General features: G+C 47.0%; 1 protein-coding gene across 1 annotated transcript in view; it reads left to right on the top strand.

Moving 5' to 3' along the window:
- Positions 1-11,280: 11,280 nt before the first annotated feature.
- The window catches only part of LOC149356708 (LIM homeobox transcription factor 1-beta-like), a 140,498-nt gene continuing 129,320 nt past the window's right edge, over positions 11,281-22,458 (top strand). Inside the window, exons 1-2 of the mRNA XM_089584293.1 lie at positions 11,281-11,363; positions 20,449-20,600. Of these exons, the coding sequence (XP_089440419.1) occupies positions 11,281-11,363; positions 20,449-20,600 (235 nt within the window). The remainder of the gene's footprint in view (positions 11,364-20,448; positions 20,601-22,458) is intronic.

The raw sequence follows: 22,458 nt of genomic DNA, 5'->3' as shown, positions 1-22,458 counted from the left end.
CCAACGCCACTTATAACTGCCCCCTGCTATTTCTAGAACCTACACACTAAACAACATTGTGCTTAAATGGTGGTTTCAAACAGACGTATACCATTTCAATTCCCATATCTTAGAAATGATTCCGTCACGAAGAAATAATACCGGTTCATCTACTGATCGCATACCCCCGCCAGTTGAGGAGGCATATGTGCAACGGGACTCGAATTCAGTTCGATCCTGAACGTGTATTTTTATATAATGCTGGCAAAAAAATCGCATTGGGAGGCTAGGGTCTGCTTCGACTTAGGCCTAAATCAGGTTTCAATTTTAACCGAGTGCTTTCTATTCTTCCACGTCTTTAACCGGAACAATCGAACTATAAAAATACGCAGGGAGTTCAGGAAACGTTATTTTCGAGTTTAATTACTAACGTGGCAACCGCGAAATTAGACAAGAAAGCATCTCAATGCCACGGGCACCACCCCAAGAATCGCTTGTAGTTGGCGCGTGCCAGCTGCTGGGAGCTGACTACTGCCCTCGTTCGACTCTAAGCATGCTTGTAATTGCTATAACCGCACCTATTCGGCAGGTCGCTTCATTTTCCCAGTGCCAACCATCAACTAAGTGTTGCGCCGGTATTGTTGCGGTTAGACAAACGTGCCTTATTCTTTATTTACACGTCTCGATTGACGGGATGACTTCAATCTTGTCTTGACCTGAATTGCACAGGTAGCGTCTTACTAATATTAAGACATTTCATTCTTCTGGTATAAAACCTGCAATATACACCAAGTTTTAATACCCTTGTCACCCGGACGCACTTAAACGCGGTTAAGGTAACCGCGGTTTTCGCTAACTGTGGTTAGTGCCGTTCACAGGGCGGACCAAACCGCGCTAACGCCACTAACCACTGTTATCGCGAACCGAGCTCGGCGACTTCGGTTCGCGTTGTTAACCGAGAAGATGGCGGCTTCTGCAGACGAACAGTGCTCGCAGGCGTCTGAGTGTGAAAAGCACACGAGCTGGCCCGCGTCAACAACGTATTTGTTTTGCACTAAATCACGTTTGTAGTGCAAGTCATTAAATTAGGCAGTGTGTGGAGTGCCGTCCGACGGCACTTTTATGCAGCCTTCGAGTACCGACTGACGGTGCTGCCACAGCGTACTGCAGCACCGTCCCGCGATGCTCCAGCTGCGCATTCTAGCGCCGTAACGTCGAAAATGTCCGGTCCCGGCCGCATCGTTAAAGTAGGTGACACGTTCGCAACGCTCGCAGTATCGGATTCCATGAGCTTACAGCAATGGTGTCACCCGCATGCGCGGCGGATGACAGCGCTCTGGTGTGCTTCTTCCTAGTGGTCTGTAGGCCTTATTTGTTTCGCGTCGAAGTCACAGCGGATTGCGCTTTTGAAGTAACCAGCGCTACAGTAAATGGTCTATTCATGGTACTGCCTTGTTGACAACTTTATTTTCACATATTAAAAGGAAGATATAGGATCGATTTCAACTATGCCTTAGCAGCCGAGCTGGCCTGCAAGCAGATCGCGTAAGCCGCACTGCACCGGCGGTAGCTGCTACGCGGCTGTGAATATAAAACTATCGCAGTTATTACTCCTACCAGCAACTCGGTACAGGTCAGCGATCCTCAAAGAGGATTCATTTTTTACATTCCTTATCCCAGGGCTTACTGTTTACGAGAACAATGAAGTTTAGCACGGTTTTATGATGCTCGTGCCAAGGCTCCACCGTAGCGACACTGCCTTGGCACGGTCGGCTTGCGGGAGGCGCGGCGATGGACGCAGTGCTGTCACCGGATGGCGCCGACGGACGGCACTCTCGACACTGCGTTGTAAGATACTTGCAAATGTCGCTTCGCTATACCGATCATCGCGTCAACTTGTTCGTTGCAGCCAAGGGGCCGTTGGTTGCTGTAACCGAGAATAGTGGCGAGCTGTGTGACAACGGCGAACCATGACTCGAGATAACCGCGGTTATAGACTGCCCGTGTGACTAGGGTACCCGACGAGATACAAGACTCAAATATGCTGTGCAATCAAACAGTAGTAGGAGGCCTCGTGAACATTCTGTGACTGTTTGGGTCTTCCTGTGTGCACAACGGCACCTATCTAGTCCAGGTAGTAGATCTTATGGTTCCTTGCAATTCTTCGAAAAAAAAACTACTTTGTCTGCTGAGCGAGACCTCAGAGGCTGTTTTACTTGTCGATAGCTACCCTGAATATAACGATGGTGTGGTTTTAATTGGTTATAATAAAGTTTTGGTTGTAAGAACTGGATTTACTGCAGTGCAGACGGTTACTGTTATGCATTTCACACCTACTGTGGAAAGTCCTTGAGCTGGGAAAGGAAACCTTTGAAAGCGTGTGTTGTCCTGTCGTTGCCTGAGGTCATTTGAATGCTTAGTGACCATTTCATCTTTTTCGGCAATTTTTTTACCACTGAAGACATTTTTCTAACGCTCCATTGGAAGGAATTTCAGGCTATAGGAACCGTTCGCCATAACAGATTTAGGAAGTGTCTACTCGGCCCAAAGAAAGCAACGGAATAGAAGCAGCCAGGAAAAATTGGTTCTTGCTTCAATAATGTAGGTTACGTGCTTTTATCGAAGTCTAAAGACAATATAGTAGTGCGTCCCTCATAGCCTGAGTCGCTTTGGAACGTTGAACCCCAATAAACCAAACAACATATCAGTCACTATGGCCTGAAACGATGGTAGTATTGAGCCTACATGTTTTCTAAAGCGGTGGTTGGCTAGAGCGCACGAAAAGCAGCACTTTTGTAAGCCAAAACTCCTTTCCTTTTACAGCAGTAGTATGGCAGGTGTCGATCTTTCGGATTAAGCCGTCAACTGCTGCTACATCTGCATCAGGGACAAAAAGTTGGGGTGGCTGTTAACACGAAAGCTCAACTTTGCAATGGTCAACGCCTGAACAATCACGCAAATTGCTAGAGACGAGCCTGCTGACTATTCCTGCTGTGGCGAGAACGTTACTCCTCGTCATTACTACGCCTTGACAAGCAGCAACCCGTGGTTCGCAGACACTCTGGCTCAATCGTGTCAGATGCTTCTTTGAAAAGGAGAAAGATTCCTGCTAAAGTTAGAGTGAATGCGGCACCAGTATAGTCAGAAAAGATTCATGAGGGACTTGAAGAAGTGTTATATCACCCTGCGTAAAAATGAGGGACACATTATCAAAATTCTCGCGAAGAGATAGGAGTGGAGCGAAGTAGCCACATGTGCGATGAGAAGGACCCAGCGCACTATAAAAAGTACACCTGTGTAACTTCTGAATGAATGATGCAATCGTGACGAGATTTCAATAATCTGTTTTTCTTTATAAGGGAGCATTATGGCCTAAAAATGGAGAAAATCCCTGCGTCAGATTTTAGTTGGTCCCTAATGGGTTAATAATCCAAACTTAATAATAAAGTTAACACGGCTTGGTTAAAACAATGTTCATTTGGAACGTTAAACGCTACATGCATCGGTGTTCGATGCTCTTCCTGAGATCGCAGACGGTATGTCATCGTAACCAAATTTTGAGAATGTGGCTTCAATGTTAGCAGGCAGTGTGTTATTTTTACTAGCTTACGGGCCCGTTGCTGGAACGCTGGAGTACGTTGCACAACATTGGGAAACATAGCCGTGACGTTCTGACGACATTTCGTGCTGCTAGGGAATTACGGCCTCTCTTAGTGCGTTAGCGCAAAAACTTCAACTCAGCCGCTTAGCCTTTGTCTGCGAGAACCCGCTGTTTGCCGACCCGGTTGTGGGCAACCTGCTCTAGGCGGCCCAAGGTGGCAGGTGAGCCGCCTAGCCACAGTCACCTTGTGACATCATCACAACCTGCCCACCGTGGGAGGTTGCTGTTTTGTCTGATGCTGCTTGACCTAGAAAACCGAGCTTCGAACCGAACTGAAAACGAAAGTGCTAGAGTAGCTAATTAGCAATTGGACTAACCTCGCTAAATTGTCCATCATTTTCTTATTTCTCTTGATTTTAGTTTTCTCCCCACATTAGCGCCCCTCCATTTCCTCCTCTTACTTCCCTTCTTTATTTAATCGCGGTTCACGCCCTCTCCCCACGTTCTTTCATCTTCCTGATGGTCGCTTCGATCGGCAACCTTCGGCGGCTCTGGGTGGGCTCCTTAAAAGACGTACCCTTGTCCTCTAGTGCTTCACTAACCATATTATCGAACCGACAACTAGCTCAATCAGGCACGGTATGTTAGGTCTTCTACGTTTCCTGTCTGAGGAGCTCTCGGCACGCTCAAGCTTCCGCCAACACATTTTCGCATGCGAGGGCAGGCAACAAGAACGGTTGACGCTCACGTGACCGAGCCTAGCATATCCCGATAACAAGACTAGTGCCATATAGCGAGTGCTGCAGAGCAAGGAGAAGGACTGGAAGGAGGGTGGGGCGGTGTGTCCACTGAATGTGCCGCTTCGGCGCTTTAGGGCGGCCGCAGTGCAACCGCGCGCAGCGGGCGTCACTTATTCGCACTGCGTCCGCAGAACGTTTCTGCAGACATCGGCGTTTTGCGCGCTGCCGCCGTTCGTCGCGACCGACTCGTGCAAGCTCGCGCTTCGAGCGCTAAAGCGCACGTACGCCCTCTTGATGGCGCATGACGAGTGTGCGGTCCGGTTTGCGTGGAGCGAGCATCCGCCATCTAATTAGCGCGCCTCTGCACACGCTGTTCTTCGGCGACAGCCGCACTTTGCGCTCCTTCGGTGTTCCACGCTATCTAATTAGCTTCGCGGGCTGTGGAAAAGCTCGGATACGTTCCATGGCAAAAAGCAATAAAGGCAGCCTTGATAGCATTGAGGGCTCGTTCTTCGGAACACACCGCCTAGGCTCAACTAAGTTAAGCGGCCCGAGATATCTCACTGCTAGCATGCTGCTGAACGTCAGAGTGTTCTGTTTTCGTCATCCTTGAGAATAGCATTGGTGGTTTTGAGTCTGTCTATCACGAAACGAGTGCCGATACGACGACAAACTTCCGCAAAACCTTCGTAATGCAGGTGCATATGTGAAAATGAGTCACCTGAAGGAGCAAGCTCTGTCTCCTCCGAGAAGTTTAGCGCAGCTGCACCTTTGGGGAACTGATATTAAGAAATAAAAGTATAAATTTATCAAAGTCTTCGAGTGAAACATATGTTCCCATGATTGCTGATTTTGTAAGTCGTGTTTGAATATGATGTCACCATGGCGACGCTCGGACGTCGCCATGGCCGCCACATGAAAGCCAGGAGGGCAAACGAACGCTTTTCACTCCACGACACGAGCTAGGGCAAAGCATCGTCGTTGTCTGTTGTGGACGCCGTTTTAACGAGATCGAAAAGGTGCAGTAAGTCACGTGAAAGCCTCGTCACTATGACTTTTAACCAAGGGAACTGTGGACATCATGTCTACGGTGGCGCGCAGTAGAGCCCGGTTCATTCCAAGGACGGCAGTGAACACGAAATAGTATGATACGCCTTCCATGAAGCCTAGTTCCAAAGGTGCGCAGTTGAAAGAAAACCCTTCGTGCCCTCCCCTGGGTCAAAACGACAGTTGCACTGTAGCTCACCCCTTCGGCCCTTCTGCCACAAATTTCCACGAGGACAAACGATCCCTGGTCCTGTTGCATCACTTTGTCGCCTAGCGAGTGAACGCAAAGTTTTTGCTTACGTCATATTACGATGTTAGTGGCAATGCTTTACACTCCAGAGACCTTTCCTCGTGCAACTTTTGATGAAAAATAGTCAGCTGTAATGAGAATAGGAGCATTTTCAGAATTTTTCGTTTTAGAGGCGCTTGATATAAGAAGTCATGTTCATTGACGTTGGGTTTTTAAGTGTATGCGAACTAACGGCATCAATCTTCATGTCCTTTGCTACCGTAATACATCAAGTGCCTCCTGTAGGGACACCCCTTCTTCTGAGGTTCGCCAACTTTGCTGGCCTTGGACAGACACAAATCATCAACATTCAGGCCATGCTGTCGAAGTTGCAGTTTAGCTGGGCGGGACTCATCTCCAGAATGACAGGTCAACGCCTACGCAAGACCTTTCTTTGTGGGCAACTCACTTCTAGTAACCCCCAACAGATGGAATCTAAAGGTGTCCAGAGTCTCGATGAGAAAATCTCTTTGCATCTGTTCTATTGATCACCATCAATATCCACACGAGCCTCCGACCAGGAAGCCGCAAGACGTACCGTTCACAAAGTTGTCTCATCCTTTGAGGACGCTCAGACGGCCAACCTTGAGAACAAATGAAGACACAGAATGAACAGTCGCAGCAAAATACCCTAAAAGCAGGCTTTATCGCGCATCAGCTGCCGTCGGACCTGCCTATGCCACATCGGCCTCACAAGCCACTTATGTCTGAGGCGTGTACATACCCCTGCTGGAATATTTGTTGGCGTAGCCAAGTCATGGGGATGATTATGATGATATTAGCGCAATGCAGTTGCGGTGAAGATGCATTTACAATAACTCTTTGCGCGGCCTTTCGCTCAAAACGCAGTATAAAATATGATTAGGAGCCTCGATTTTAGATGTCCCACAAAAAAAAAGGTTTAAGCTCTCAGAGCATGAATACCTGACGGCAAATGCGCTAGTTCATGTGCACACAGACACAATTTTATTCAAATGTTCGATTGTGAAATTAAAATAGCTAATGCACAAGGAGTTGCCAGAGCACAAACCTGAATGATTATCTCTTGTCGATTCACAAATAACGGACCTGAAATAAAGGTTAATTATTGAAGAAAGAGGAAGAAAAATATACTGTACAATCAGTTTTGCGTTAGTGAACGAATGTCATCTAACCCATTCGTTTATTAGTTAATTCGTTTGTTAGTTTTCATTACCAACTTTCACCAGTTTTGTTGGCGTTTGTTCAAGTCTAGTAGCTGCTTTTTGACAAAGATGGTGTTTGAGTAATCCTATCAAGCTCTGTAATTAATCTTCTTAGGAACAAGTACTCTCGTCTTGAAATAAGCAAATTTTACCTTAATGAGCATGTCGTTTTGTTATATTTGTTCTGTGGCTGTGGCTGTGTATTTGTATCTGGCTTGCGAATGTGACCATGTGCTGGGCGTCACTGTGACGATGGATGAGAACCGCGCCGACGCAGCTGGCGCCGATATGGACTTCATCCGAACTCGCCGGGTCCATGTGGTGCAGAACAGGTCCACACGGTAGCAGAAACTTCAGTTGGGCGAAGCCTTGAATTAAGCGACGGAAACAGGAGCAGGGCCAAAAAGCTTCGGAAATGTTCCCGAGAGTATGGTTGCAGGAACTCACGGCAGCTGTCTACTGTGGGTCGGGCCGTATACCGTCCTTGTTGAAAAGAAATCTGAGGACAAGGGTTTGTCATTCACCAAAATGGCACTTCTTGGAGTTTCGAACCAGTACAGTTTGTGCGGTGCAGGCTAGCACAACACCCAGTCGCTCGTTATGCTTGTAAAAGGTCTCTCCTCAAATGATGACATCATTTGGGTAGCACAGGCATACCTCCCACTTAAGCCCATGCATAATCGTGTCCGTAAACCGCTGGAAGCTAGGTGGGGCACTGCATGACCAGAAGGTCATGACATTGAATTCATGCAGTCCATCGGGCATAACAAATGTTATCTTCTTCCGGTTCATGGCGATCTGCCAATACCCAGAACGCAGATCAACTGACAACAAGTACGATGCGGATTGAAGACAAAACACGGGAGCAGGTAGACGTCCTCTTCTGTGGCAGCATTTAACAGGCGGTGTTCTATCCAAAAGCGCCAGGAGTTATCTGTCTTTCGTACCACTATAACAGGGGCAGCTCACGGGCTAGACGACTCCCGGATGATTCCTTTCTTTAGCAAATCTTGAACTGATGGGCGGAACCTCAACGGGGTCAATCCAATGTGACATTTTCACATGGAAGAGGAGTGGGGATTAAAGAAGAGAAAAGTGACATGAAAAAAATGACATGGCAAGAGTTAAGGGAGTTAAAGAAGGTGCGAGAAGGATGGTGAGGAATAATGGCGTGGCAAAAGTACAGGACTCAGAAAAGAAGACGACGACGTGCAAGACATAAAAGCCCCTGAACTTGGCCACTCCCCCGTAGTGGGTATGTGCCATTTTATTTGAGGCCAACCAACCAACCAAAAGCCCCTGGCATGACGTGGCACTGGGGGACAGAAGAGCACCTGTCAATGGCCTCTTGTGTCTTGGCCAGTGCCCCGCAGTGGGCACGCGCCTTCATCTTTTTGAGGACAGCAACAACGACAGAGGAGCATCGAAGGTGAAGCTACCATGTTCCAGCACATGTTCGGAACGTCGGGTGGTTCCAGCATGACAGGAACGCCTCAGTTGGGAGGGCACTTCGCCGGCTGCTGTTCCGGTTTTGCGGCATCGTTGGTCTTACAGCGCTGCTTGGTAGGCCCCAGCTGTGACTCCGCCTGCTCTTGGGCTCCCGCGGCTTCAACAACCGCCTGCAACGCCCACGGGCTCCTTCGACGCTGACTCCACCGTCCATCCGTAACACCCAGAGATTGCTCCCACGCTGACGGGAGAACCCTACGGCACCCAGAGGCTGCTGCAACGCCAACGCCTTCCACCCTTGCGACGCACACAGCGACCACAGCGAGCAACGCTCAACCTTCTCAGCACGCACCCACAAGACATCGAACGCCGTTAGCCTGAAAACTGAACGCCCTTCTCACTTATTTTTTTGGTTTTGTTTGACTGAGAGTTTCCTTAGTTGTGTGTATGTTAGCATTTCGCGCAGTGTCAGATGAATATAGTGTTTGTGTTGGTTTTCTTGATAAGTTTTATGGCCTAGCGTACGTTAGCCACCGCGCTTGCAATGTCCCTGCTATGTGCCTGAGTGTTGTCCTTTGAGATTCGTGACAAGCATGAGAAAAATGACAGCGGACGGGGAGTGGCTGGCTTGGCGAAATCAAACACTATGGCATATTGGGCAAACACCACTTGATTTGCGAGCCACTCCGATGGTGGAAGGGAGTTGTGAATCATGTGGTTGATGTTTGAATTTGAATTTTATTGAAATTCAGACAAAATACAATTGTCTAGGTGAAGAGGGCTAAAGGTGACACATGAGGTCACCTGACTAGGCCCTAAACACCCTGCATTCATACAGCACAGTGTGGGCATGAAAGGCATTTCAACAAACTTCTGCAATAACATCGTAAGACAGCAAAAAAAGAAACAAAAAAATTTAAGAAAACACGTACGAGTGCAATGAAGGCATTGTTTTGCAAGATTCAGTCGAGGTGTAGACCACCTAGAATCTAACTCTATCGGCTCCGGTCGCATGCATCTTGCCCCAGCCGCCCGCATCTGTGCGCAAACCTAGAGCACAGTCTGGCGTCGCACTTCAATATCCCTTCATTCCAGCCCCGCAGGAAGATAATCTATCCCTGAGGCCTTCGACATCTTTTTCCGAGGCATTTAATTTATGCGCAAATTGTGCTGTTCCTTGTTGTATCAGTCGACGTGGCATGTCAAGTAGGCTTAGATATTATACATTTAAGTGACGCTAGTCAGCAGAAACAGGCTAGCACCTGCACTATACGCGCACCAGGGGAAGGATGACAAAAAACGAGGTTATGAACGCAATTTTTTTACAAGGAAGCGACATTGCAAGCTGTGTTTTTGCACCACCATATTTATTTTGTGACCGTGCCGTTCATTCGAACGGACTGTACACTTTCGCAACAGATGACCGACCAAGAGAAAAGACAGGACTGCAGTACATCTCCAACAAAGCTTTGTTAGCAGAAAGCCATCGAATATATGCCCGCGGATGACCAAGTGTTGCCTTTGCATGTGCTACATTCTTCTATATTTGTCTACAAAGGCGCTTTCATTCTTGTGATGCAGCGATATAAGCTGCGTGTCATATTTTATGCTCCCTGCAAGCCGTAGCATGAAAGAGCGGGGCGCCACGAAAAGCATGCTGAACCTTATGCTGGATACACAGGAGGAGTGGTCTACAACATCCCGCGGGGACGTATACATCGCCCGGCCATAATGAAAGGCTTCGCGAGCATGAGGTCAGAAATGGCGCCTGTCCAATGCGAGATGTGCAATGACGGCCGCTGCCGGGCGCGGCTTAAAGAAGTGTCGCTTCAATACTGCTTCATCTGATAGCATTCTCTGAAACGACTGTGCTCAGAGATATTCGCCTTGAAATTAATTGCACAGTATGCGCAATATCGAGTGCAAGAGAGCTACCATCGGTGCCTAACTCTAGAACCACATGGAAAAAACTGGGCATTATTGCATGAGTGGTGTTTCATGGATGCTGCACAAGAGCGAAAGCAGCTCTCAAGATGGATATGGAAGATGATAATAGCACATGCCAAGGCAACGCTTCGACAGCAGCAGGCATATATTCTCTCCGCTTTCAGGTAATAAAGCACTGCTGGATATGTAGCGCCGTCACGCTGCAAAGGAAACACTGTGTTCACAGGGGATACTTGCCCACTCCAAGGGGTTGCGACTGGCACTGGACTGCTGGTAGCTGCGGGACCCTGGAGCTTTTCTTTTATGTCCCGTGAGTTGTCAACACACCTTGAAGTCACGGTTTTTTAGAGCCATTGTAATGCGATCATTCCTTGCGGAGGAACACCAAAACGCACGCAAGCATATTTGATTCCAATCACGCGTTCATTGCATATGCGCGGTACAGACAGTCACAGATCATGTTGCATGTATATAAAAATTCAGGACTCTTAGATGGCTGCGACCTGATTTGTGCCAGAGGTGGAAAGACCATTGCGCATTAAACCAAGACAGCTGTCACCTGTCACCTGCCAATTCCCCTGCGAAAACTAGATAGCAGGGATAGCCCTATAGCGTCGTACGATATGCAACTTCCGCGGCCCGTATGCACTAGCGTCGTTCTCCCTTTACGAGACACCGTCGGCAGGTCAATGCCAGGCGTGGAATTTCAGGACGCCACACAGATAACACACAGTTTAACTTTCTATGAGGTCATACATATGATACGAAGAGGGCTCTCTGTAAAATAGCAGAGGATAACGAAGATTGCATTCCGATAATAACACACACATGAGAACGCTTTTTGCGTCAACCAAATGCTTACCTATGCTGAGCGGAAAAGAGACAGAGATATATAAGCATACGCATGTGAGAATGTAACAAACCTGCCCCTCGATAATGACTGATAAGCCGCTTGTTTGTTCTTTTAGTACTGTGCCCAACCGACCAATTTTGCAAACACCTGGGGGCTGTCATTTGCAGTGTCAAGGTCGGCCAGCGGTTAATATGCCGCGTTCATTGTGCGACTTCATATTCGCATGCAGTAGAGTCGAAAGGCGCACTGATCATCAAAGCGCAAGTCTTCCAAGGTAGGACCTGATACGCTATCAACTCAGTTCCCTATCATTTGGAAAGCTCAGACGAGACTCAATGGCGTACTCTTGCAGTTGGTGGACAGTGTATTTCATATTTGAACTCATACAACAACAGCACAATATTATATTTAAAAACAGAGCACTAGTGGTATGTGAACTAGTTACATTAGCTATGCATCGGACTGCTTTCTTTTGTAGGAGATGCAGCTTGGAAAAGTTTGTGACACCTGTGGTACACCACATTACGCAACATTATTTTAGAGGCGAAAGCACTAATACATTATACAGAAAATTATTAAGGCGAAAGCCTTTAATGTCTCATCGTTGTAAGCAGCAGTTGTCGACAGAGAATGTCACGCTTTTCAGTTGGTCGAAACGGTCGTGACGTCACAGTGCGCCAATTTCAAACGGGGCCAATTGTACTTTGGCTAGTAACCATGCAACCAATTGAAGGGACCATATAGTGATGCTCCAAGTAAGTGGGACTGAGCTTAGTTAATTGCTTAATTACCCAATTAGCCTAACTAACTTCTCTAGTCAGGCCATATAAATAAATAAAACCTAGTAAGAAATTGGTCGAGCTCGGGAATCGAACCCCGGTCTTCGGAGTGCGAGACGAGCATGCTATCCACTCCGCCATGCCAGCTCGATGGTTTGGAATGAACAAAGGCACGTCTAGTGAATACGGTGTCTTCGCTCACTGCCATCCTCCTCCCTTCCCTTCCGGCGAGGTTTAGGTGTCCGCCGAGATATGAGAGAGAAATACATTTCCTTTCCTCAAAAACCAATTTACCGACGAGCGAGGCGTAGAACCGAATCGGCGATCAACGTTGTGGGCGATGGCGTTCTATGGACTCCCTGGCAGCGTTGCAAGACGCTCTCGCGTTCCACTCTTAGAGGCGAAGCTTAACATCTTAACCACACATCAGTGACCACACTTTAGGTCAAAAAAGTGCACCCCCCCCCCTGAATTTTGACGGGTGTCCACCGAGATATGTCAGACAGTTACTGCGTAATTTTCTTTCCTCAAATACAATTTTCATTTTCTTCATTACGGGCCATCTTAGTCTTTCTTCTTTCACTCCCCCTTCCTCCGTTCCTCTACGGTGCGGTTCAGGTGTCCACCGAGATGACAGAGATTTACTGCGCCATTTCCTTTCCTCAAAAGCCGTTGCGTTGAAACGGCAAGGCATCGCGTCGAACGGGTGGTGGCGTTCCGTGGACTCCCTGGCAGCGCTACAACACGCTGTCGCGTTCCACTCCTAAAGGCGAAGCGTAAGCTTAAGCTTAATTAGCAGTTAATTAGTATCCAGGAATTAATCAGTAATCAACTATTAATTATTGATTTGTCATCACTTAGTAATTAGTACTCAATTACATGTGACGCCACCAGTGCCACAGAAGCACTGAAAGTGGTGCGGAAAACGCTTTCGCCTCTACGCACTTTAGACAGTCAAAGTGCCCCCTGAATTTTTAAAGTTTACTGATAATATATGCTTCATTCTGAATAGCATACCAACAGGTGATGATACATTGATGCAAGGTACTCTATGTTTTTTCCTTCCTAATTCTTTGAAAACATACCGCGAAGCATCTTTACGCTGTCATTTATATCAGTAGGTTCTATTCCCAGACATGTAATATTTGCCACTTGTGAGTTCCACCTAGGGATATACAAAACAGCCTTTTATACGTTCGAATTTTTTCTTAAATGGTTTACCTTTCGCCCGAAAAAACACTCGGCTGAATGCCTAACTTGCCCTTTGCTCAATTTCGAATTCATTATCGCCCGTTACAATATATGTAGTGTCATCACAGCATGAAATCAATCGCGCACTTTGAGCAGAGTTTGCGATATCTTTGGCATAAATGAGGAATAAGAGTGTCCCATTAACGATTCCTTGTAGCACACCGGTGATCGCAGCTGCTTTTGAAGATCTAGTGTCGTCGATATTGATATACTATATTATATTGCCTCGATATGATGCAAGTAGCTCCGAGGCTCCTTCACGGAGGCCGTGGTTCTGGAACTTGAAATGAAAAAAAAATTTATGACTAATAAGGTCATTAGGTTATATATTAAAAAAATTTAATATAATTTCACGACCATTTTATTTGCCCTCAAGGGTCCTACTACAAACTCTTTTTGCGCGGCATTGTCTACTTCGGAAGGACGCCACTTTCGAAAGCCATGCAGAAAGTCACAAAACAAATCATGCCGCATGAAAAATGACGAAATTGTTTTCAATACATTGGGAAAATATGGGGAGATTCGAGAGTCTACAATAGTTTGTGAAACACTCTTTCTCCATCTTGTAAGACTGTCTTTTTATGTTATGGCGCGTTAGATTTGCATCGCCTTCGGAAATATTCCTCTGAGCGAAATTAAATATAGATATGTATAAAGAAAGGCCATATTATGTCGGGGGCAAATTTTAAAGGTTTAACCTGCGTGCCACCTGTATCTCTCGAGTTGCTATTTTAATGGTGGCAATTTTATTTTACTGCAATATTTTTAACCTTATAACAATGTTTTGTACTTACTCCCCCCCCCATGTAATACCCTCAAATGAGGGTCTTTGTGGGTATTTTGAATAAATAATAAATAAATAGTAATCAATACTTCTCCACAAACAGTGCGATTAAGAAACATGGACTGATCGGTAACGTTTAGTGACAAATATCCGCCACAGTCGGAAGAACTACTGTCACAGGACGCTTTGTATTCATTAGACTCGTCAAAAAAAAGCTGTTAAAGGCATCTGCGAGCGAAGTACCATGAAGCATTCATCTTTTATTCGTTAAACTACCAGGTACAGTTGCCCTTATTAAGGGTATAAGTAGTAAAGAGTAATTTCTACCAGACTACAACTGACCGCTGTATATTTTTACGGGAAAAAAAGGTTCACAGAGTGGTAATGTTCCGCTGTTCTCAGCTGAGTTGTAAATTTTGTTTCTAAATGCATTAAATTTTGCATAAAAATTTCCGTACCGCTGCTGCGCACAAATATTGCGGATAGTGCATTGATCGGCTTGATCATATTTATGAAAGTCTTCGCCATCTAGGGCTTTCGTGCTTTAATTGTCTTGAATAAACAGCGCGAACGAAGACGAGCACAAAAGACAAGAAAACGGACGACACAGCGCTGACTAAGAAATGAGGGTTTATTGCTGATCACACAAGTATAAATACATAGAGGTCGGCAGGGAGGGAAAGGTTTACAAAGTGCGAAAAAAAAACAAAAAAAAAACAAAAAAGGTCTTCGTTCGTGCTGTTTATTCAAGATGCTTAACCAACTAGCCCGCCAAAACGTGTTAGTGCTTTAATTGGCTTTTTTATCTCTTCCTGCGGGAAATGCACGTCATATATACGCCTAAAGAAAGTAAGAATACTCAACTTCATTGTTATTTGTTGAGTAAACAGTGTCCCGTGCTTGCTGGCTAACAGATGACGGAATGATTTAAGCTGAGCGACATTAATAACACGGCCGTAATTCGCTGCTACCATTATGCCACTCATACGGCGCGCTTTTTCAACAAGCAAAACTACCCGGAACGACCATTGATGCCTACGTGGACAGTGGTCGCAATGGTAACTTCGACACTAGTGTTCCTATAAATGCATCTAACAAACAGCTGCTTTCCTGTGTTATTGCGTGTTGGCTCGAATATTATATCCTGACAACTGCGTGCAGAAACAAGGGAGTGCACCTATTAATCAAAACTTTTTGGCGTAAGCATGTTATTGTGAATATCGTCTTTTAGAAAGAATTCCAGGCTGTTCCCTGTCCCATACGCAAAATATTTGTCCGAAACTGCACAAACTAGTAGAAATCTTTGGAAGACTGTCGGTACATAATGCTCTATAAGCACGTGTATAATTGCGTAAAGTAAGAATGTCATAATTAGGTGTCATAGCACAGAAGTCGTGCATTGTTCCACACGCAACGCTTTGCTTTATCAAGAGGCAAACACGGCCCCCTCGACTATCTGTACGTTTGCAATGATAATACTCATAACCAGACGGACTGAAATCAGACAATATTTCCGTGCATCATGTTTCTGAGAGCGTTATTGCAGTGATCGAAATGCCCACGGTCTGGAAGGAAAGCGCCATTTCATCTTTGTTTCCTAACGAGCGAGGTGGAAGAATGACACAGCCAGCGCTCTACGCGTTAGCCTTAATTGTGACGTGCCGCAGAAAAGCCGTTGTCGGCGTCGTTGGCCGGGAACGAAATATCTTGATGGAAGCAAAGAATAAAGATTAGCTGAAAATCAATTTGGGTTAAATTGGGCTTGGTTTTCACTCGAACCTAGGACGTATGGATTGAGATACAGGCAAGCTGCCCATAGGTCACGAAGGCTCGTTGGTTCAAGGGGAATAAAGTGAATGCGTTGTGGTCTTTGGCTTAGTGAAGTGTCTTAGAGACACGCGCTGATGCGTACATGAATAGCTATGAGTATGCCAATTAGGAATTACGCAGCTGAGTAGGTGATGCAAATGAGACCCGATTACGCTATTGCGTTCTACTATGTAGACGAATCTTTAGTGTTCCCCAAGTTTCTTTGTTCTCTATGAGTTGATTTCCCTCGGCAGAAGACCTAGGTCTTGAAACAGAAGCAGGTTTAACTGATCATTGTGGAATTAATTTGAGACACATCACCGGTGCATGAAATGTTAAGCTCAGTGGTTGTGGTGCTCGGCTGCTGACCCAAAGGACGCGGGTTCGATCCCGGGCGCGGGGGCCGAATTTGGATGGAGGCAAAATGCTAGAGGCCCGCGTATTCTGCAATGTCAGCGCAGGTTAAAGAACCGGAGATGGTCGAAACTTCCGGAGCTTTCCACTGCGGGTTCTCTCATAGCATGAGTCGCTTTGGGACGTTAAACCCCGTAAACCAAACCAAACCTTGTATCCTTGCTCAAATCACGCTTTAGGCTTTCTCTTAACTCTCAGAATTGCTGGTTGAAGTGGTGCATCAATCTCCCTAGCATCTTTGCGAGCTGTTCGGACATTTATACCAACCTGTTTAATCAAAGGGCGAAAATGAGTGCGAATAGTGCCAATAAATCTGTCTGAAGGAAGGCAGACAATCAAGCTTCCAGCATGCAAACATGGCAAGAAAAGTATACACGGGAGCAGCAAAGCGGCATAGGGGGATGCAAATCGCCAGAATAAAAAAGGACGGCCCTCTCAAATAGAGATGAGCTGAACATCGCCACCGCTGCCGCTGCTGCCAGTTTCGCACATCACTGCACGTGTCTCAGCCGAAGGACTCATCGGCTTATGCTTGCAAGTGCTTTCCTTCTTACAAAGCGGGAGGTGATGCCTTCGCATGTGCGCAGACTGGAACCATCCTGACGTCATGTTGTTAATTTCAATAAGTACTGTTGCTCGTTTGTATTTCAAATTTTCTTGTTTTCTACTTTACAATACATCACAATGGATGTGCGATCATGCCTTGTAATATGGACACTTTGGTTCCCGAGCAAAAGTTTACGTAAAGCGAGTCGTCCATAATAGCGAATAGTGAAGGAATCGAAAGAAAAATAGCTATTCCGAAAAAAAAAACAATTTGGTGTTAATGTTTGCTTCTGTGCTTAGCGGTGGGCAGTGGAGTGGGAATTAGACAAAATCTTGGGAATTCTTAACCTATTCTCATGATCGCCATTGCCTAAAACAGCGTGGTGCAGTTTGACGCGTGTTTTTACCTCGAGGAGCTTCAACAGTCACCAATATCTCTAAGTAACGCCAGAATCGGTGGTCACAAGTGACACAGTGTGGCGGTGTTCCTCCTGTCTATGCTTTTCTTCGCCGTTTCGTTCACTTTTGTAACCGTTGTCTCACTGAGAAATCAGTTTTATATTGAATGCCCATCTCTTACTCATGCTATGGTCTCAAACTCCAAAACGAGAACGCAGAAATCTGCAGTCATAAGACGAACACTCCATTGCTTTCACGCACGCGAGTAGCTGGGCTGGGCACAGCATCACCTGACGGCTAACCCAGCTTTTATTGGCTATCGGCCGCTTCCCATTCGGGCGCTGGCGTTTCGGCGTGAATGTTCTCGACGGCGGCAAAAATTGGCATCGGCGCCGCTAATGCCATCGAATCGCCCAGAAAAACCTCCCAGGGGGCTCACGCTTTTGTCTTGGCTTGGATCGGCTAGCTCGGCGGTGCGGCACACGCGCGGACGTGCGCCCTCACCTGCGGACGAGGAGTAGCAGAAGTGCAAATGCGGGCTGGTAATGATGAGAGTGAGCTTGAGTGCGCAACGACGTCAGATGTAATGCTCCCACTCACTTTGCCGCATACCCACCTTGCGTGACATCTGAAATAATTTAGCGTTTCAAAGTCGACGAATACTGAAAAACAATGGTCGCGGGCATCGAATATTTGAGCGTTAGCTACTGTGTCCGATGCTCGAGTGCGCGTACTACAACACGCGTCACCACGTGCACAATGTCCCATCCACATACTGTAGCCATCGTTCTGAATACAGGTGCTACAGGGGGGGTGAAACTTACTTTACTTCCCAGCGGCCACGAATTAGAGAGGTAGCGCCGATTCCTCCTTCAGCTACATTCATAGCGAATGGAGTACGAGTTATCTCGATGACAACGAACGGCCGAAACACGCGGACACGGGCGGTGTTCGCGTGGCATCTGCTTCACGCGCGGACTGGTCCAAAATCGGGCCCGCCAGGGGAGGTCGGCGGATCTGTCGTCCACCGGCTGCGCGCGGCCGCGCGCCGCGCTTTGCTTGGCTTTTCGTGCACCCTTTCTTTGCAGTTTGGGCATATTAAAATTGCTTGCGCTGCTGGTCAACAATGGTAACCGCAGCGCTGGGCCAATGTATGGAGAAGAGAAAACATTTTTTTATGGTTTTATTGAGACACATATCTTTCCTGTTACTTTAATTCTAAAAGAAAGATTTCGCAAAGTACACTATATGTCTACGTTACAGAATTCCGTACAATATAGATAATGTGTCTCGACGCACCAGAGGTATTAAGATTATCTCAAAGGACGCAGCTGATATTTCAAGTATATCATTTCGTGAATCATTAACGCAATACATGAGCGTGCATTTTTGCATGCTATTCACGCAATACATAAAGGTCATTCTGTGCACAATGAGTGCACGCAATTTAATGCGTGCACGATGTACCTTGCAGTCATAGATAAGTGCAAAAAGAATTGCTTAGTGTTTATGTAAACATATGGAAGCAAACCACTATCACGCAATGACCTTCGCTGTCCGTACTGAGATATGCGACACCAGTAAAATTCAGTTTTAACATGCAGTTGCATAATCAATTTTCAGAATCTGCCGACTCTTTGTGGACCAAACCCGATGACTGCTTCGTCGACAGCAGTGACTAAATGATTGCTCATGATCCACGGTGGCGAAATGAGCAGTGGCTAGTGAGAAAGCGAGCGCAGCCGTCGTATCCGTCCGGGTCTCGCTGCGCTCTTTGTAGCTTCGAAGGTCACGAGCACAGAGCCAAGCATCACCGTATTTGTCGCAGCACCGACTTCCCTAGCATATAGAAGAACACGACGTCAAAGCGAGTGGGACCGCCTCCGCAAAGCAAGGCGACAGCACCCCAGATAACGCGACTGACGGACGTTCGCGAAACACGCAAAGGACGCGCGGGTATAAAATTCAAAAAGGATAGAGAGGGAGAGAGACCTTTTATACTTTTAGCACCCTCTTGCGGTTAGACCCTATTCTTCACTACAGACGCTAGCGCCAATTCCTCCTTCAGTTACGTACACAGCGGATGGTGTACGGAGTTACGGCTTCATCAGAGGCTTCTTCAGTTAGCCGGGACGGAAGGGGCTCGCGCTTTCCTCTCCGTGGGTGCACTGGCTCATATCAACTCACCGGGCGAGCCGCCGCCGTCGGCGTTCCACCGTGAAGACGTGCCCTTGTATCGCAACATTCGCGTCCCCAAAGTCTACACTGCGGACGAAGCCGACAGCGCGAAATCGAGGAAGGGGCTACAAGAAGACGTTATGCTATGAAAGGAGTTTTAACAAACCACGTACTGTGTCTGATGCGCACGCGACCGCAAGTAGTGCAGCGGAAAGGGGGGACAGGTTAGAAAGGATGCTCGCGGTAGCCACAAAAGCAGCCCGCGGATCCGAGTTTGGGAACCACTGTCCTAGTGGTCTACGAGACACGTGATGGTGTCTCATGGCGTGGTCACGTAGCTCCTACTATGACTATTCGCATTCTACAAACCGCTAGTACCTATATATGTGCGCAGTTAGCTGAGAGCTGCCGAATAGAGCTTTCGACATGCCGCTAGATGCAGGGAGAATTTATTCATAACCATTTATGCAATAAGGCTAAAGTTTAGCCCCTTTCTCGGCACTGCGAACCATAAAAGCCCACAACAAAGGCCATCATGCAGGCATCTGCACATTACCATCGTCTTTCGCTGGTTTCCAGCTCTCAAAATACTGGAAAAGAGTTATCTGGTGATGGAAATAAAAGATTTTGCTCTCGTCGCAATCCATTATAGCGCGACAAAAATGCAGCGGCTCTAATGTGTTCTGTGCTTTTTCACCCTCTCTATTGTACGGACTGCGAGTTTTCGGATTTAAGAAAACTTCTTGTTGCGCTAGTTTGTACACACACACACACACACACACACACACGACAAAGCGCTTTGTCCCGTTCTCGCGTGTGTGTGTGTGTGTGTGTGTGTGTGTGTGTGTGCGTGTGCGTGTGCGTGTGAGTGTGCGTGCGCGCGTGTGTGTGTGTGTGTGTGTGTGTGTGTGTGTGTGTGTGTGTGTGTGTGTGTGTGTGTGTGTGTGTGTGTGTGTGTGTGTGTGTGTGTGTGTGTGTGTGTGTGTGTGTGTGTGTGTGTGTGTGTGTGTGTGTGTGTGTGTGTGTGTGTGTTTTCTGGCGCCTTTAAGTTACAATTTCAGATTTAAGTACGAGAGAGTGCACTGGAAAAATTTGCTCCCCAGAAAAATTGTCTATAATTGGACGTGCGCGCTCATCTTCGGTCGTACTTGCTCCATCGCTAAGCCATAACTCGTTCCCATTTTCACGTGGTTTCTCAGTGCGCCACCAAGCGTCGTCGAGCTGGGTTCGCGCAAGAGAAAAGCCGTTCGGATGCCGAACCTGCAGCGCTGGGCCATGGACTCCGAGAACTCCAAGAGCGCGGCGTCCGCCAGGGGCGCCTCGGTGCCCTCTTTCCGGGCATCCAACACCGGTGAGCACCTTTGCTTGTCTTACTAGTGAAGGGAAATGCGCGCTTCGTTGCAGCTAGCATGGCGCATGCGCAGGCGCTTGAGCGATGCACTCGCGTTACGGCGCTCAGTGGCCATTGGCATCACTTTCGGAGGTATCCTCCTTGGCCGCTAAAATAGGCACATGAAAAGCAGCAGTTTTGCATAGAAGTGGAATGGACTTCGTATAACCGCGAAAATGCATGCAGGAGCTTGTAAAATGTCACTTGCGCAATAATTTTTCAAAGAACTGAAAATTTAATGTAGACAACCCACTTTTCAAGCCCATTGCCTATGACGCACGTCATAGAGGCACGACTGGCACCTTTGTTCGCCCATGACGCCAGTACAGAGCAGTTTGAACGTGGGCGTAGTTTTAACTACTTATCGAAATCATAACCACCACCGCCATCCCTGCGGGAGGTCCTCATCATCCCACAAAAAGCAGGCTGGGGAAAACCTTGCACCCATTAGAAATCTGATGGGCACTAGGGATAGAACGCAGCACTTGCCGCATAAAAGTTGGTTGCTGAAATCGTTAGGCAACTGCAGTGGTTTCGGACATGGTTCCATGTTCTTCGCCACATGAGCACAGTGCGCCATCTTTTGAATTGCACCTTCACATGCTTGCTTTCGCTTGCCCGCGCATTAGTCCTACCTACAGACGAGGGGCTGAGAAGCACGCCTGTGGCACCATGTAGTCGGTGACCTCTGGCAACTACAGAATCTTGTACTTTACATCTAAAAAAAAAAAAGCGCCAGCTGTATTAAGCTTTCAGCACAAGCAGCCGATTTGGAAATTTGATTTTTTTTTACGCTGCGTTTAATCTTCCATTTTTCGACTGAAGTATAAAGAACACATTTTTGCTGTTTCAGTGCAATAGTTGGGGCTCACCTTACCTTACACACTTCGCAAGCCGTTTAACAAGACCTGCCAGTGGAATAATGTTTATAGCCTTCCACTGGGTTCCTAAAGTTAGCCCCGCCATGTACGGTCGACTGATTCGCTTCTGCAGACAATTGACACACGAAGTGCACGTCAGCAGCGTAGATATCGAAGCTTTGCCGCGACCCTCATGGCACTCGAGCTGGGTGCTGAAGTTATCGTTTTAAACTGGCCTCATCAAGCACGATCCAAATGAGCGGAGAAAGACCATGTGCGCTCGAGCCACGCAATTACGACTGCAGACAAGCTAATTGCTGTTAGTACGAGACCTCCAGCGGCATAAGCATAGTTCGCCTCGGTGATTCTGTGGAGCTGTGACAGATAAAAATGTTCATTGTCAAGCCAGGTGGTAGAGCTTCAAGGCTGTGTCTCTCTGGTACTTCGCTTCAAGTTGGTCTTAACCGGTACATACGCTACGCTGCACAGAGTGAACAGGACGCAGCGCTGTCCAAAACTGATGCCACGCTATAGGGCTGCTGACAAGCTGATGATTTCCATAAACTCCTTGTTTGTAGTGCATGCTGAGGTGTTCTGTTACTTTTAAGCACTGCGAATATTTTAAACTATCGTTTAGTCTCAGCATTACTGATCAGTGTCACACTGACCATGTCAAAAAGATATCTGATGTTCACTTCACACCAGTAAGAATGAATTGGACCATACGTGCACACAGAACCTATGCATAGTGCACACGGCGTGTGCCTGTCATTGCTAAAGAAGAGGTGTCACTGCTGATTACAAAAACAGCGCTCAAAACTGAACCGCTACCATCAAATCCTAAAAATTGCACCATTCAGGATATTCCTGAGAGCATGACGTAATGAAATTGATCCGACTTCACACACAAAAAAACAGCTCTGCCTAAATTTTATTGAATCAGGGCTGTTAGCATATAC

Source organism: Amblyomma mixtum, chromosome 3, assembly GCF_055824585.1.
Source record: "Amblyomma mixtum isolate Tamu chromosome 3, ASM5582458v1, whole genome shotgun sequence".
Lineage (NCBI taxonomy): Eukaryota > Metazoa > Arthropoda > Arachnida > Ixodida > Ixodidae > Amblyomma > Amblyomma mixtum.
This window is presented reverse-complemented; position numbering and strand designations above follow the sequence as displayed.